At 46.7% G+C, this 15,766-nt stretch overlaps 1 protein-coding gene across 2 annotated transcripts in view; it reads left to right on the forward strand.

Annotated features, from left to right (window-relative positions):
- COLGALT2 (collagen beta(1-O)galactosyltransferase 2) overlaps positions 1 to 15,766 on the forward strand; it is a 319,704-nt gene that overhangs the window by 205,123 nt on the left and 98,815 nt on the right. For both annotated transcript variants that reach the window (XM_085601533.1, XM_085601531.1), the window contains exons 2-3: positions 10,656 to 10,766; positions 15,022 to 15,139. In XM_085601533.1, the coding sequence (XP_085457659.1) occupies positions 10,753 to 10,766; positions 15,022 to 15,139 (132 nt within the window). In that variant the 5' untranslated portion in view covers positions 10,656 to 10,752. The remainder of the gene's footprint in view (positions 1 to 10,655; positions 10,767 to 15,021; positions 15,140 to 15,766) is intronic.

A 15,766-nucleotide genomic window follows, 5' to 3' on the forward strand; every position in this document is an offset into this window, starting at 1 on the left:
TCGCTCCCGTTCACTTCTCCAGCGAAGCGGGACCCGCGCCAGCGGGTCCGGCGAGGAGTTTTGCAGGCAGGCCGGTGAGGATGGGGCAGAGCTGAGCACAGGTGCGCCGGTGCACCGACTCCTGGTCCTGGGAGTCCCGTGCGTCTGTGCCTGATTGCCCCCAGAGATGTCCGCGGTCAGTTGCAGCCTTCAGCGCCTGACCCTGCAGTGGAAAACAGCACCTCCACTCCCGTTCACTTCTCCAGCGAAGCGGGACCCGCGCCAGCGGGTCCGGCGAGGAGTTTTGCAGGCAGGCCGGTGAGGATGGGGCGGAGCTCAGCACAGGTGCGCCGGTGCACGGACTCATGGTCCTGGGAGTCCCGTGCGTCTGTGCCTGATTGCCCCTATTAACTCCAATGGGGTAATATTTTAGTAAACTTTATTTAGGGCATAATATTTATGTCAGGATTCTTACTGCAATTTTTTGTTTATTTAAGATCACAGGGCAGCAAACTGGGTTCTCCTAAATTGGAGTAGTGCCAACTGTTTGTAATGCCCAGGGCCTCTGGGGAATAAGCCCTGGCCAGAAGCCGCACTATGAAGGGGCCTAAAGTACAGTAGATGGGCTAAAGAGAGGGGAGAGCTAGACCAATCAAGAAAGAGATGTAAGGTGACTGATGTAATGATATAAGTGGGCATCTGATGTACTGAGATGTGACATTTAGGAAGTAATGAGATGTGGTACATTTCACAAATGTGTAATGAGATTTGAGGGGATGAGATATGATGTGAGGCAAATGCGATATGAGGTGTCTGACGCAATTAGATATAAGGTGATTTATGAAAAGAGACACATGGTAACGGTTACCATGAGATATGAGTTGACTGATGCTATAAAAGGGATGTGAATTATTGAATGAGTTTTGAGGTGAACGTAGCAATTAGATGAGATGTGACCCGTAATGAGATGCGAGCTAAATGATGGGCCCAGATGTGACGGTTCAGGTGTGATGGGCTGTGAAGTGACTGATGTAATTAGTTGTGAAATAAATGATACAATGAGATATGAGGTTTCTGATGTAGTGAGATGTGATGTGACTGAGGTCAAAGTCAAAACAAACTTTATTTGTTTGCAGAGCAGCCATAAAAGTGCAAGCATCATTAAAAAGTGAATGTACAGTACAGTTCCATTTCACAGATGCCCTTTCAGTGAGCACACATATGTACATACATAACTGCACGCAGTCATTATAGATAAAAACATAGGAAGATAAAATGTTACAACTAAAAGGCATTCATCCGGTTGCATTGTACCTCGTGAACGAACAGCAGCCATAAGAAAGATCTTACGTACAAACACGTTTCCTTATCAGATAGCTGCTGTAGAAAATGATAAGCCTGGATACCATCCCTCAGATTTCTAGACTTCATAAAAGGAGCTAAAAATAGCAGCCGCGGCCCATGGAGGGAGTTCCGTGGGGCGGTAAGGCGGAGCGGGGGAGGGGCAGGGTGCGGGGTTCCAAAAACCGGAATATGGATAATTTTAGGTAAGTAAACAATTAAATAAATAAAACGAATTTCGTAGCAGCGCACTGCATCGCAAAATTATAAAAACGATAAAAAATGATAAAAATTTAACACGGATTGCCCTGATGTACCATTGCAAGGACACAAACTGAGTTCGAGTTTACTCTGAAAACCTAACAGGAAGCAGAGCATATATTTATTTATATCCGCCCTAAATTGGAATAATAGAGCGCGTTACCGCGGGCCCTAGCACTACAAAAATAATGATTTGGAGGGGTTTCCGAACTCAACTGCAAATAAACTGTAATGGTATGTTTACGCGATTTTTCCGCAGTAGTTGGTAGGCATATCTTAAAATCCTTTCATTGTTTAAAAAAAACGGTGGTTTAGGTAATAATAAAGTTCGAGCATAATTCCTCCCAAATATATTAACATTCGATTCTGCACTAGCGAGCGCTTGAGCAAGGCCAGTCTCTTCATAATAGTGTTCTACAAAGGCTAAGCATGGAATAGAGAGGCAGGCCTCTACCACAAGTCACTGGTTATATCTTTCGAAAAGGTGGCCTCTTCTGACAGATATGCAATACTAGTCAGGCGCGCAACACCCATTGGACTCACAGGGCTTCAGCCCCCCCCCCCCGTCGTGTGTGGCAGCCGGGATGAGACACCTTCCCGCGCAAAAAAGCAGCCGCACCCGAGCACTTCACAGGTCTTTAAAAGACCATTTGCATGTTAATGAGGCCTTGCTGTTGTTTCACCCCTCCTAAGAGCCCCTGCAGCTCCACTCTGCCTATTGCTTAAAGTTCAGCCCCCCCCGAAATTTTTGCTCAGCCCCCCCCCCGAAATTTGGCTCTAGTTGCGCCTCTGATACTAGTCCCCTTGGCGACCAATTGAATTTCATGCAGTGAAACAATATAGGGCACGCAGAACGAGTTGCTTGTTATTTTTGTATTTCTTATTCATGGATAAATCAAGTACAAATGTTGATCCTATATCGCGTGTATTTTTTACATTACAACTTCTGACGGACAGCCTTAACAATGGTGGGCGGGTTCGAATTCTACTGCTCACTAGTTAAAGCCTAGCTCTTTACGGCAAATAAAATGGAAGGAAGATAAGGGGACAGACGAGTTTCCTGCAAAATAGATTCCCCTCAACCTAGATAATCGGGGGATCCCCTATACCCCATATTTCTGCCCAGAAGTAGGGCACCGGCACACATTGTGAGTTGTGTATCTATAACAAGGAGCGAGGGCTCGGCAACAGATTGAGGTAATGAAGTGAGAAGCGTCGGAAGTGAAATGCGAGGCTAGAGACGTCATTACATGCGAGCCGACTTTGACAAAGAGATGTGAGGAGAGTGATGTAAGGAAATGCGAGGTGAATGCTGTAATGATCTGTGAGGTGAATGATGCAAGGAATTCGAAGGTGGCCGTTTCAATGACGTGTGAAGTGATTGATGTAATGAGGTGGGAGGTGCGGCCCAGTGGGAGACAGCGACACGTTGTATCTCACCAGAGCTCACTTGCTGATTCACACAGAGGGGGCTCTCCCACCCTGAAATTAATAGATTCATTCTGCATTCTGGCGCTGAACTCGTAAGAAATCCTAACTTAAGGCCGCACGAGCCTTCGCTCCCTACATAAGTTGTCCGTCCATGCTGAGGTTGGAGAGGGCACAACTCTAGAAAACCCCCACTCTTTCTTCTCTGTCCTGATGAAGACCCGCAGTTAAGGTTCGAACTGACCCCTCCCGCGGTCGGGTTGAAACTTCTTTAGCCTGGATTGGAATGTAAATACCCAGAAGAGCCAGTGCGATGATGACCATGACAGCCACCTCTTTCTGGTGGATTTGAATCTAGTCATCTAACTGGACTTCAGCCAAGCTCGCCGCAGTGGCCTTAGAGCACTGTTGATTTTACTGGATTTTGTTACTGGTCTGAGTTTTCTTCATCCTCCATCACTTTTACCCCAGCACCTCATTGAGCACTTTCTTTGCACACAATGGAGCAACCGTTGTATTATAAAATATATGTTTATACTACGAGTGTCTAAATACAATCTGAATTGTTAGCTTACATTTTTCCTCTTGTATTTTCTCTCTCCTTCCCTTATCCTCGCAGAATTGATAAATTTGTCTTGATCGAGATACGTTCATTGAATTCGTATGGACTTTGGGGCATATTATCTAGGAAGTGGCGGTGAGAGGCGTTAGCCTCCTTGGCTTAACGCCTCTCCTTGCCACTACCGAAACGCCAGGCTGCACCTTATTACCAAGGATTTGGTGCAGCCTGGTGTTTCCCCCTGCGATGGCGCTAAGTCTCACCACATAACGGCAACGCATGCACCCTTGCACCAGAGTGCAAGGGTGTCTGCGAGCAGGGACCTTTGTTTATGTACAGGAAGGTGTCCCTTCCTGTACATAAACAAACCTAGAATGCCATTTTGTAACTTACATGTGTGCTGCTTCATGCAGCACACATGTAAGTTACAAAATAGCATTTTAGAAAAAGGTTTATGTAAAGGAAGGGACACCTTCCTGTACATAAACAAACCTTGGCATTTTGCACACATGGAAAAAGCAAAAACGAGGAGAAATGAAGCATTTTTCCTCGTTTCACCACCTTAACACCAGGATTTTCCTGGTCTTACGTTCGGCGCTGCCATCTATTATCGCCTCTCTTGATAATAGGTGGCAGCGTCGAAGTGAATGGGTGTTGCGGTGGAACGTCCACCGCAACAACCACTGCACGCCCCTTTCACGCTAAGTTTAGCGTGAAAGGGGCAATATTACCAAGGCAGCGTTAAGCCACTTAACTTGGCTTTTAGCCACGTTATGTGGTTTAACACTGCCTTGGTAACAGGGCGCTGACCCTATCGCCACGACAACGTCACAAAAAGTGACGTTGTGGTGGCGATAGGGGCTTGGTAATATGCCCCTTTGCATTTCAGAGCATCGCTGTTAGGACCATCATGTAGTCTGTACAGTAATAAGGTGGGAAGTGGCAGATGTCAGTTGACACACGTTTTAGTTTTAGCCGCACTGGGTCAGTGCTTCAGTGACCGAAAAAATAAGTCCAACATCGCCACCATGTGGTTACAATTAATACAACATTGACGAGAAAGTGTAGGAAAGGAAGATTAACGACTCACTAAACGAAGTTTCCAAAATATCCTGGAGTCTGGACTCAAATAAAAGTAACATAATGGTTTCATTATGCTGTGATAGCTCAGTGGATTGAGAGCCCTGAGACTGAGAGTTCTATGCGTAAACCTGCCAGGCCAAATCAGCCCTTTATTCTTTATAAATTAACAAACATTGTCAAAACCAACAGGTCTCGCATTTTAGCACTTGTGGCTTTGCCAAGGCAGTTTGCCAATGTTGAACAGCATTGCCCCGAGCATTTTTCTGCTGTTGTGCGCAGCCTTAGACAAAATAAAAAGTGCAAGAACAAGTATGATGCGCCTGCTGCTGCATAATTTCGTAGGCACACGCATACATGATGATGCAAGCGCACCCTGAGGGACAGGGCCGGACTGGCTACCGGGCGTTTTGGCATGCTGCCGAGCTGGGGGCCGGTGTCACTGAGGTGGGGGCTAATTTCGTTGATGGAGACCTGCGTGTGCTTCGAAATAAACAAAGCAAAACGAATTTCGTTCAGCACACGCAGGTCCCCATCAACGAAATCAGCCCCCAGCTCGGCAGCATGCCAAAATGCCCGGTAGCCAGTCCGGCCCTGCTGAGGGAAGCCGGGAGCATTACAGATACGGGCTGCTTCCCTCGGAGAGGGAAGCCGGGAGCATCACAGATACGGGCTGCTTCCCTCCGAGAGGGAAGCCGGGAGCATTACAGATACAGACTGCTCCGGGAACATTACAGATACGGGCTGCTTCCCTCGGGGTGGGAAGCCAGGAGCATTACAGATACGGGCTGCTTCCCTCCGAGAGGGAAGCCGGGAGCATTACAGATACAGGCTGCTCCGGGAACATTACAGATACGGGCTGCTTCCCTCGGGGTGGGAAGCCAGGAGCATTACAGATACGGGCTGCTTCCCCAGGGCCGGACTGGCTACCGGGCGTTTTGGCATGCTGCTGAGCTGGGGGCCGGTGTCACTGAGGTGGGGGCTAATTTCGTTGATGGAGACCTGCGGGTGCTTCGAAATAAACAAAGCAAAACGAATTTCGTTCAGCACACGCAGATCCCCATCAACGAAATCAGCCCCCAGCTCGGCAGCATGCCAAAATGCCCGGTAGCCAGTCCGGCCCTGTGCTTCCCTCGGAGAGGGAAGCCGGGTGCAGTACAGATAAGGGCTGCTCCGGGAACTTTACAGATACGGGCTGCTTCCCTCGGAGTGGGAAGCCAGGAGCATTACAGATACCGACTGCTTCCCTCAGAGAGGGAAGCCGGGAGCAGTACAGATACGGGCTGATTCCCTCGGAGACGGAAGCCAGGAGCATTACAGATACGGGCTGCTTCCCTCCGAGAGGGAAGCCGGGAGCATTACAGATACAGGCTGCTCCGGGAACATTACAGATACGGGCTGCTTCCCTCGGGGTGGGAAGCCAGGAGCATTACAGATACGGGCTGCTTCCCCAGGGTCGGACTGGCTGCCGGGTGTTTTGGCATGCTGCTGAGCTGGGGGCCGGTGTCACTGAGGTGGGGGCTAATTTCGTTGATGGAGACCTGCGGGTGCTTCGAAATAAACAAAGCAAAACGAATTTCGTTCAGCACACGCAGGTCCCCATCAACGAAATCAGCCCCCAGCTCGGCAGCATGCCAAAATGCCCGGTAGCCAGTCCGGCCCTGTGCTTCCCTCGGAGAGGGAAGCCGGGTGCAGTACAGATAAGGGCTGCTCCGGAAACTTTACAGATACGGGCTGCTTCCCTCAGAGTGGGAAACCGGGAGCATTACAGATACCAGCTGCTTTCCTCTCCGAGGGAAGCCGGGAGCATTACAGATACGGGCTGCTTCCCTCAGAGAGGGAAGCCGGAAGCATTACAGATACGAGCTGCTTCGCTGGGAGAGGGAAGCTGGGAGCATTACAGATACGGGCTGCTTCCCTCGGAGAGGGAAGCCGGGAGCATTACAGATACAGGCTGCTCCGGGAAAATTACAGATACGGGCTGCTTCCCTCGGAGTGGGAAGCCGGGAGCAGTACAGATACGGGCTGATTCCCTCTGAGACGGCAGCCGGGAGCAGTGCAGATACGGGCTGCTCCGGGAACATTACAGATACGGGCTGCTTCCCTCGGAGTGGGAAGCCGGAAGCATTACAGATACGGGCTGCTTTCCTCTCCGAGGGAAGCCGGGAGCATTACACATACGGGCTGTTTCCCTCGGAGAGGGAAGCCGGGCAGGGCCGGACTGGCTACCGGGCATTTTGGCATGCTGCCGAGCTGGGGGCTGATTTCATTGATGGGGACCTGCGTGTGCTGAACGAAATTAGTTTTGCTTTGTTTATTTCGAAGCACACGCAGGTCTCCATCAACGAAATTAGCCCCCACCTCAGTGACAATGGCCCCCAGCTCGGCAGCATGCCAAAATGCCCGGTAGCCAGTCCGGCCCTGAAGCCGGGAGCATTACAGATACGGGCTGCTTCCCTCAGAGAGGGAAGCCGTGAGCATTACAGATACGGGCTGCTTCCGGGAGCATTACAGATACGGGCTGCCCCACAGCAACAATGGACACGTTACTTTTGGAGCCACACAGGGCTGGACTGGCTACCGGGCATTTTGGCATGCTGCAGAGCTGGGGGCCGGTGTCACTGAGGTGGGGGCTAATTTCGTTGATGGAGACCTGCATGTGCTTCGAAATAAACAAAGCAAAACGAATTTCGTTCAGCACACGCAGGTCCCCATCAACGAAATCAGCCCCCAGCTCGGCAGCATGCCAAAATGCCCGGTAGCCAGTCCGGCCCTGGAGCCACAGGATGGTAGTCTCGTCTATCGTAACGAGCACCACAGACCCTAGCTTTTACAAGTTTGACTCGCGTATTTGAGAGGCATCCTTTAAATTTGGAATATTGCCAGCTATATCCAGGATATTCTCGAAGCTTTGACTGTCCAAATTCCCCAAAACACTAAGGGGACTGGAACCTGTTCTGAACTTATAAATCACATACGAAACACTTACTATTGAAGCCTTGAGAAAGTCGTCTACACGACGAAACACGTGTTGGCTGTCTGCGTCTACGCTCTACCTACGTGTCAACTAATCAAGAATTCACCTATTTTTGTATTTACATGTGGACTATATTATTCTGTCCACTTTGCTTTCTTGGGTGTGTTTTTGAAATTAAAATTAAACTGACAACAGAGTCAGTCTCAAACTGCCTTGGTGCTGTGCTCTAAATTTTATTTTTGATTATGTAAGTATATGGAAAAGTTATTTTCCCTATAGAGAGTAACACTGCTTTGGTGGCACAGTGTTTTTCATTGAGCATGCCTTTACATTGGTCATTTAATATTTGCAAACACAACGGAGGTGCTGACTATTCATTGCTACCACGGCCATCTGTTTCTAGTGCGAAAATAAAAATAAAGTCTGGAGGAGGGAAAAAATGGCACACGAGGCAGATAGCAGCGCGTGGGTGAGGGAGAAGCATGGAAGGGAGAGAGCTCCACAGAGCATGAGGGTATGGGGGTTTGGTGGGAGAGAAGCACATGAGACCGGGCAGAAAATTAGGGCAAGAGCAACACGGAGTGCGGGCCGATATCTGGCAGTTGGAGAACTGCATGAGGGAAAGAGCTGGAAAACACATGCACTGTCCTGTAGCACTTAACCAAAATGAAAAAAGTAGTTCCCTAAAAAGTGAGTTGTTGAAGCATATAGTCGAGCCAATCAAAAGGATGATAAAGAGTCTATGCCCCATGGGATGGACAAACACAAGCAGAGTAAGGCCAGTAACTGAATAAGAAGGAAGCAAATGGGAGTGAAACGAGCCAAAGAATTGTAATCAATGGGCAGGCTGTAAGGCTTTGGTAAGACCACAATAGAATGTTTGCAACCATGGTAGGTGAGATCCAATAAAGAGGAATATGATCCAGTTGGGTCGTAATAGCACCTGAAAAGTCAAGAGGCAAACCAGTGATGAGTATGCTCTGTACAATTTTCTTTATTATTTTACTGTGGTTGGAGTGAAGTTCTTTGTGCAAGTAATGCTTCACAGAAGAATTTAGTGCAGCGTTTAATTTGTGCCGGTTGTTGCAGATGGTTGTCACCGGCACTCATTTTTGGGGACCAGGGCATATTTTTCATCATCTGACTTTAACGAAGAGCGATGGAGAAAGAAGGAGGGAGAGAATGATAGGAAAATGGGGAAAGAGCAATGATGAAAATGAGTGAGATGAAGAGACAGGAAGTGGAAGATGCTGGAAGAAAGAGTTTTGATGTGAAATCCAGAGTAGATAGCCTATGTATTCTGAAACGTTGACATTCAGCGGCAGAGGGCTCATAAGAAAACCTTTGGGTCCCTGTTCTTATATTTTTTACCAATTAAGCACTGATTAATGGGTATATTTAGGAGCTCCTGTACACAACATGGTGCAAGAGCAACGCAAGTCCAAAATGCGATTTATGAAGCCACGCATGGCCACTTTGCGTGGCCCTGAGTGGCTTCATAAATCAAGAGTAACGCAATGCAGTGTAAATCTCTGCACTGTGTTGCATTTCCCATGGGCATTGCATGGGTGTTTCCAAGCCACTCCCATGGTTTTTGATGCATTCCAGAACTGCTAGGAATGAACCAAAAAGATACGCCTTCCCGGGGGTGGCATAACAAGAAAAAATATCTTTATTTCTCCTCATTACTATCTCTTTCTTGGTGTGCTGCATTCTGCAGCACACATAGATACAGGAATGTGCCTCTTAGCATTGTTTTTATGCAGGAAGGTGCCCCTTTCTGCACAAAAACAATCCTGCATGCAGTGGAGGCACCCTTGCACCATGGTGCAAGGGTGTATGCTTTGGCGCTAGGCAGCCCATTGTTCGCCAACACTGGGGAAAGTACAGAAATGCACCATATTGGGATAAATACGGTGCATTCCTGCCCTTTCCCTGTGACGCAGCACGACAAGGTGACTTACTGTGCTGTGCAACAAGTCCTAAATATGCCACTCAGTGACTGGTAAAGCCTGACTCTGCTTTCGTGCAGTTTGACAAGAATTGTCTGAGTACTGTAAAATGGCTGTTGTATTTCGGTCTTTGGAATGATTCCAGAGACTCAGGTCCACAACAGCTGTGGCCATCCATTGCAGGTACTGAATTGTGCCTAGACGACAGGAGCTTTAAAGCAACGAGGCAGATGCCTTAGCCTAAAGTCTCGATTGATGCTGTCTGTGAACTCGGTGTGTGTCTCTTCCCCTCAGTGCCTGTGTAAGTTGAGCACCACAGGGGGGAGCCCCTAGTCATACTTCTCCCCTACATTCGACAAAGTGACCACGTGACCTCTCCTCTCTGCAGCTTAGTGAACACAGAGGCAGAGAATAGAGCGCATTTGGCAACGGGAATAGCAGTATAACCTGGGCCATGGGAATTATACAATTCTGCAGCTACATCGTTTTCCACATAATTAAAGATTTACCATACTTACCGCATTATCCACTATTGCGCTCCATAATTTACAATGTTGATAAAATAGAATTGTTTTATTGCACATAGATCAAAACTACTAAAGAAAGTGCCACACATGGTGCTGCTCTGCATCAGACTGTTTGCCAAGATTAGCTGGTCACCTTTCCGTTGCTGATTGCTGTTTTCAAGCATTAACATAGTACTTATAAGGATGAACCTTTAGACAGATAGTACTAATGTGTGTTAAAGTGGCAAAATAGCAAACTAATACTCCCAACGAATGACGCTGCATTCTGCACATAACTTACATTTTCTTGACACAGAATGTAATTTACCCTTGCCACATAATTTGGTCATCCTGTACTTCATAATTCGATTGGCCTTGTGAGCTGCATATTTTATGGAGCCAATAACAAGTGGCTCATGATGCTGTTAGAACTGAGTCTGAAAACGGGTACCATCATTTTAAATCTCACCACATGCTGAGTGGTGGCCTGTGTTGATTCTCTGAATAAGAAGCCGCATGTTACCAGAGCACCCCTTTTGTCTTGTATTAATTGAGTCATTTGTTGGTTTCAGGGCAGCAACCGATCACAGCGTTGATAACACCACGGCTGTTCTAAAGGAGTGGATCAAGAATGTGCAGAAGCTGTACCACTCTGTGGAATGGAGACCAATGGAGGAGCCCAAGTGAGTAGGGAGAGCTGTCCACATGACTTAAACATGGCCGGCCTTATGACATCACCACAGGAAGACACCAGACAGACACACATGGTCTAAACCAGTGCTTCCCAAACTTTTTAAAACCACAATCCAGTTTTTAGATCAACAAACTTTTGTGACCCACCTAGCTTTAATAGACATGAGGCGGGTGATTTTTTAAATGTAACTACAGTATCATGTGCTGGCGCACTGTCACTTACAGACAGCATTTTTAGGTCGCGCCTGACCCAGCGCATTCGCTGGTCTGGCGAGCCTTATTGAGAGGGCTCCAAAAAGTGCTACCAGGCCAGCCTAGAGGTACAGTGCATGTGCACGGGGGCGCGCGCCGCTTTTACCGCTTTGATGTTTAATCGCGATAACACCACGGCTGTTCTAAAGGAGTGGATCAAGAATGTGCAGAAGCTGTACCACTCTGTGCAATGGAGACCAATGGAGGAGCCCAAGTGAGTAGGGAGAGCTATCCACATGACTTAAACATGGCCGGCCTTATGACATCACCACAGGAAGACCCCAGACAGACACACATGGTCTAAACCAGTGCTTCCCAAACTTTTTAAAACCACAATCCAGTTTTTAGATCAACAAACTTTTGTGACCCACCTAGCTTTAATAGACATGAGGCGGGTGATTTTTTAAATGTCACTACAGTATCATGTGCTGGCGCACTGTCACTTACAGACAGCATTTTTAGGTCGCGCCTGACCCAGCGCATTCGCTGGTCTGGCGAGCCTTATTGAGAGGGCTCCAAAAAGTGCTACCAGGCCAGCCTAGAGGTACAGTGCATGTGCACGGGGGCGCGCGCCGCTTTTACCGCTTTGATGTTTAATCGCACGGCCGCTTGGCATAGCCAATAGGTCTCGCTTTTAGGACCTTATAAGTATTTAGTTATGCAACTGTTGCATGGCTAAACACTTATAAGGTCCCAAAGGAGAGACCTATTGGCTATGCCAATGCTTGTTTCCATTGATATTGAAACAAAATTTGCACAGACAAAGTTTTACTGATAAAACTATATTGCACACAAGTGATAATGTATGGAAATTGGGTTTCTGTGCATATTTATCATTTGTGCATCACCAAGGAAAGTGTCTTGATTTGTTTTGATCATATTAAAATCTTTGCGTCCATCACATTTTGCTTTGTTTGCTTTTCTAACTGATGAATGTGTGCAGATAATTTGAAGATATTTACATTTACAATCAATCAATCAATCGATCAAATAATTTGTAAAGCGCACTACTTACCCGCAAGGGTTTCAAGGCGCTGAGGGTGGGGAGTGGGGGGGGGGGGGTGCTGTTGCTACTGGTCGAACAACCAGGTCTTGAGTCGTCTCCCGAAGGTTAGATATTGATCGTGTTACAAAAAATGACAGCCTACAGCCTTACCTTTCACTGTTCCTGTGCCCCGAGCAAGATTGTCACATAATTCACTTTACTGTTCTTTCTGTGACTGCAAAGTGAACGGAGTTAGCAAACAACAATCCCCCCAAAAAAAAAAATAAGCAACAATTTGGCGAAAGACATAGCCTGGCATTTGGCCACTGCATTTGAAGCGCAGCGAATGTGACCAGATTAATGCAGAATTTGAAGGCATCTTTATTTATTGCTTGGACCTTGTGACTCCCCAAAAATCGGCTTAGCAACCGACCCACAGTTTGGGAAACGTTGGTCTAAGCAATCGACTTGTTCCTTGGAAGGGCGGTGCCAAGAGCACAAAATATAATTTTGCCTCTGGCTGCTACAATGCTTGCACCAGAGCTATTCTTGAACATTTGCACACAACGTCGAAGTATCTGAAATAAGCATATGACTTTTTCTCTCTAGTGCTTAATTTGTAAAATATTAAGTGCCAGGGCTCGGACCACTGCAGCTTGCACCACCCATCGCCCCTGTCATTGCTGCCAAAACTACTACCCATCTCTCTCGCCTACAAGTGCGACAGTTCAGATTATTTCAGGTCCCCAGAGCTAAAGAAATGGCTGGGGGGGCAGTTATTTGTAATTTTTAATGTATATTGTATTTATAAACAGCCATTATTCTGCGCAACTCTAAATTAGATCAGCAGCGCCATCGTGTGGCAGACTGTCATAAGTGCGGTGTTGACATTTAAGTGCTGGTGCTGGGCACCGGAAACCAATTAAGTGGGTGCCCAGCACCGGAAACCACTGGCTCACATTAAGCACTGCTTCTCTCATTGTATCACACTCTATGTGATCCAAAGCAGACTCTTGGCCTTCAGGAAACTGACCCTTTGCATTGCAAAAACTGCATTAGTTCGCCACAACTCATTATATTGTGCACCTCCAAAAATTCTCACTAACTATAAAGGTTCCGAACCTACAAAAATCTTTTTTTGCAATTCTGAAAATATCTGGTGCCTGTACAGAGACACGGACCGCCTCACTCCCAGTGAATGAGCTGCTTTGCAACTCTGTATAGACACCGGCTGGGCCCGTGATGGTTTACACTTCAGGGAAAAGGGGCAAAGGTACCACTACCACTCATCTGCATCCTCCAGTTAAGGACTGACTTTAGGAGGATGGATTAAGTATTTACCTCCTTCTCGGTTGTCATTTGTGAAAACTACAAGGGTAATCAGGTAGCCGGCATGTCATAGGTCCTAGTGCAAGGAAGTAAATGGCCCCTCAGCTGCTGTTTGAATTATGAAATACAGCAATAATCAGGGTTCGGTGGGCCCCTCAGGCCTCTGGGCCCAGTGCACTGCATCTGCTGCACTAATGGAAGCTACGCCCCTGTACAAGGAGACCTCTGAAAGTTAAAAACCTAGGCGTCGTGTTCAATGTTGACATGACTGTGGCTCCCAGTTCAGATAATGTGGTCAAGAACTGCACTTTTTTACTTGCCAAACTAAGACACATTTGCCACTTTTGGATGTGAATAAGCCAACATTAGTAGTGCAGAATACCATGAAATCTGGCATTGACTTCTATAATGCTCTATATGCAGGTTTGACGTGTGCTCTGCTGAGCAGCTACTACAATCCCAAAATGAAGCTGTGCAGCTTGTTGCACGACATAAGAAAAGAGGCAGAATCTTTGATCCAGAAAATGTGCTCAGTGGCTTCCTATTAATGTCAGGATTCAGATCAAGTTTTCCTTCTTAGCCTTTCAATGTATTTACAGAGGCATCTTTCTACCTGGCCCCTAAGCAGTGCCCTACACTCCCCTGGGTGTCCCCCCTGTGATCTTGACACTGTAGGAGGGTTCACTCGCAGGGGAGGAGCGTCGTCACCCCACTGCCTTTCAGCACTGTAAAAAATGGAAAAATAAAATTATAATAATGCAAGGTTATTATCATTTTATTTTTCCGTGCTGAGGCAGTTTTGCGGGGCGGGGCTGGGCAGCGCAGGGGGCGGAGTGGTGGTACTCTCTAAGTGCTCATGACTGTTCGGCCGGCTATCTTGGGCCAATAGCTTAAACTCTCGCAAAGGTGAGACCTATCGCATTGCAAATGCCTGTTTTTATATCTGTTCGAAACACTCAAGGATGCGGACCACGCAAGTCTACGTAAAGCAGACAGTGACCATAGCTCTGTGACGAGGATAACAAAATTGACCAGGATTAAAAATGACAACATGAGAATTGCCATGAATGTAACACTTTTTAATGTATTTCTTTGGTCAGGTGGGCATACCAAAATATAGAAAAAACATTATTCAAGCATTTCGGGGAGCATCCATTATGATCTCATGGAAAAAGGAACAGAACATTGATAAACAAGAACAAACAGTTACATTCATATCTATACGACAGATTACACTCAGGTGTTGGAAACACACTACAGAGGGGGAACATATGACCTCATCTTAGTACATTCCAACATACATGCAATACTTCAATTTATATTGTTGAAGCTGGTAATGGTCAAGACGGAAAAATACAGTAAATTCTTCAAAATCAAGCAGTATTTTAAGAGAATGTGCACAGTTCGAGATTGGCATGCTTGGAGCATTGCTAAAATCATTCTGCACAATCAGTGGTATATAAATAACGTTAAATGACAATTCATAAGTGGTCAATATTTTGCCACAATGCAAGTATTCAATGTCTTATTCCACCGCAGGTGTGTTGAGGAAGCAATAGGGCATTTCTGGGATGGTGCAGTTGTCAGCCTTGTGTCAGTCAATAGGTGACTGATTAGTTTGCCCATGTTGATCCTGTCCAAGTTTATAAAAATAGACTGACAATTTCATTGTCTTCTAGGTCATATCCAGATGAAATTGGACCCAAGCATTGGCCAGCCTCGCGATTTGCTCACGTCATGAAGCTGCGGCAGGCCGCACTGAAAGCTGCGAGAGAAAAATGGGCAGACTACATATTGGTAATGTTCATATTAAAAATTTGGTGTAGGGATTCTGATCCCGGCCAGCATATGCCACTCAATAGTATTTATTTTGTCCCGTGTGGAAGGATGAAAGAATGAGTTGGCCCCTGCAGGACTTGAATTAGTGACCTGCAGGTTACTGATACGTCTGCAGCACATGCATTTTCCCTCTGAGCATCACGGGCAGCTTTAGAAGCCTTCTGTCCTAATTGTGATTCGGTATTCTGTGTAGCAGTGGTGAGCAACTGTATTGTAATTGTATTGTAATTGCATTCATGTAGCTCTTACTACCCCTGACTAGGTGTCGAAGCGCTTTTTCGGCGAGTGCACGCTACTCCGGAACCCATAAAGGATTAGTGGTGAATTAGTATAGAGAAATATCAAAGTAATTCGAGTGGTGGGTATGTTAGTCAGCTATTTGGATTGAGAAGGGTGGGGGATGGATGGAAGGAAAAGGTTTGCATTTATATAGCACTTGCTACTCCTGATGAGGTATTGAAGTGCTTTTTTGGTGAGTAGCATGCTACAACGGAACCCATAGAGGATTAGTGTTGAATTAGTATAGTGAAATATGAAAGTAATTTGAGCGGAAGATATGTTAATCAGTTATTTGGATTGGGAAGG

This window comes from Triturus cristatus, chromosome 4_2, assembly GCF_964204655.1.
Source record: "Triturus cristatus chromosome 4_2, aTriCri1.1, whole genome shotgun sequence".
NCBI classification, from domain to species: domain Eukaryota; kingdom Metazoa; phylum Chordata; class Amphibia; order Caudata; family Salamandridae; genus Triturus; species Triturus cristatus.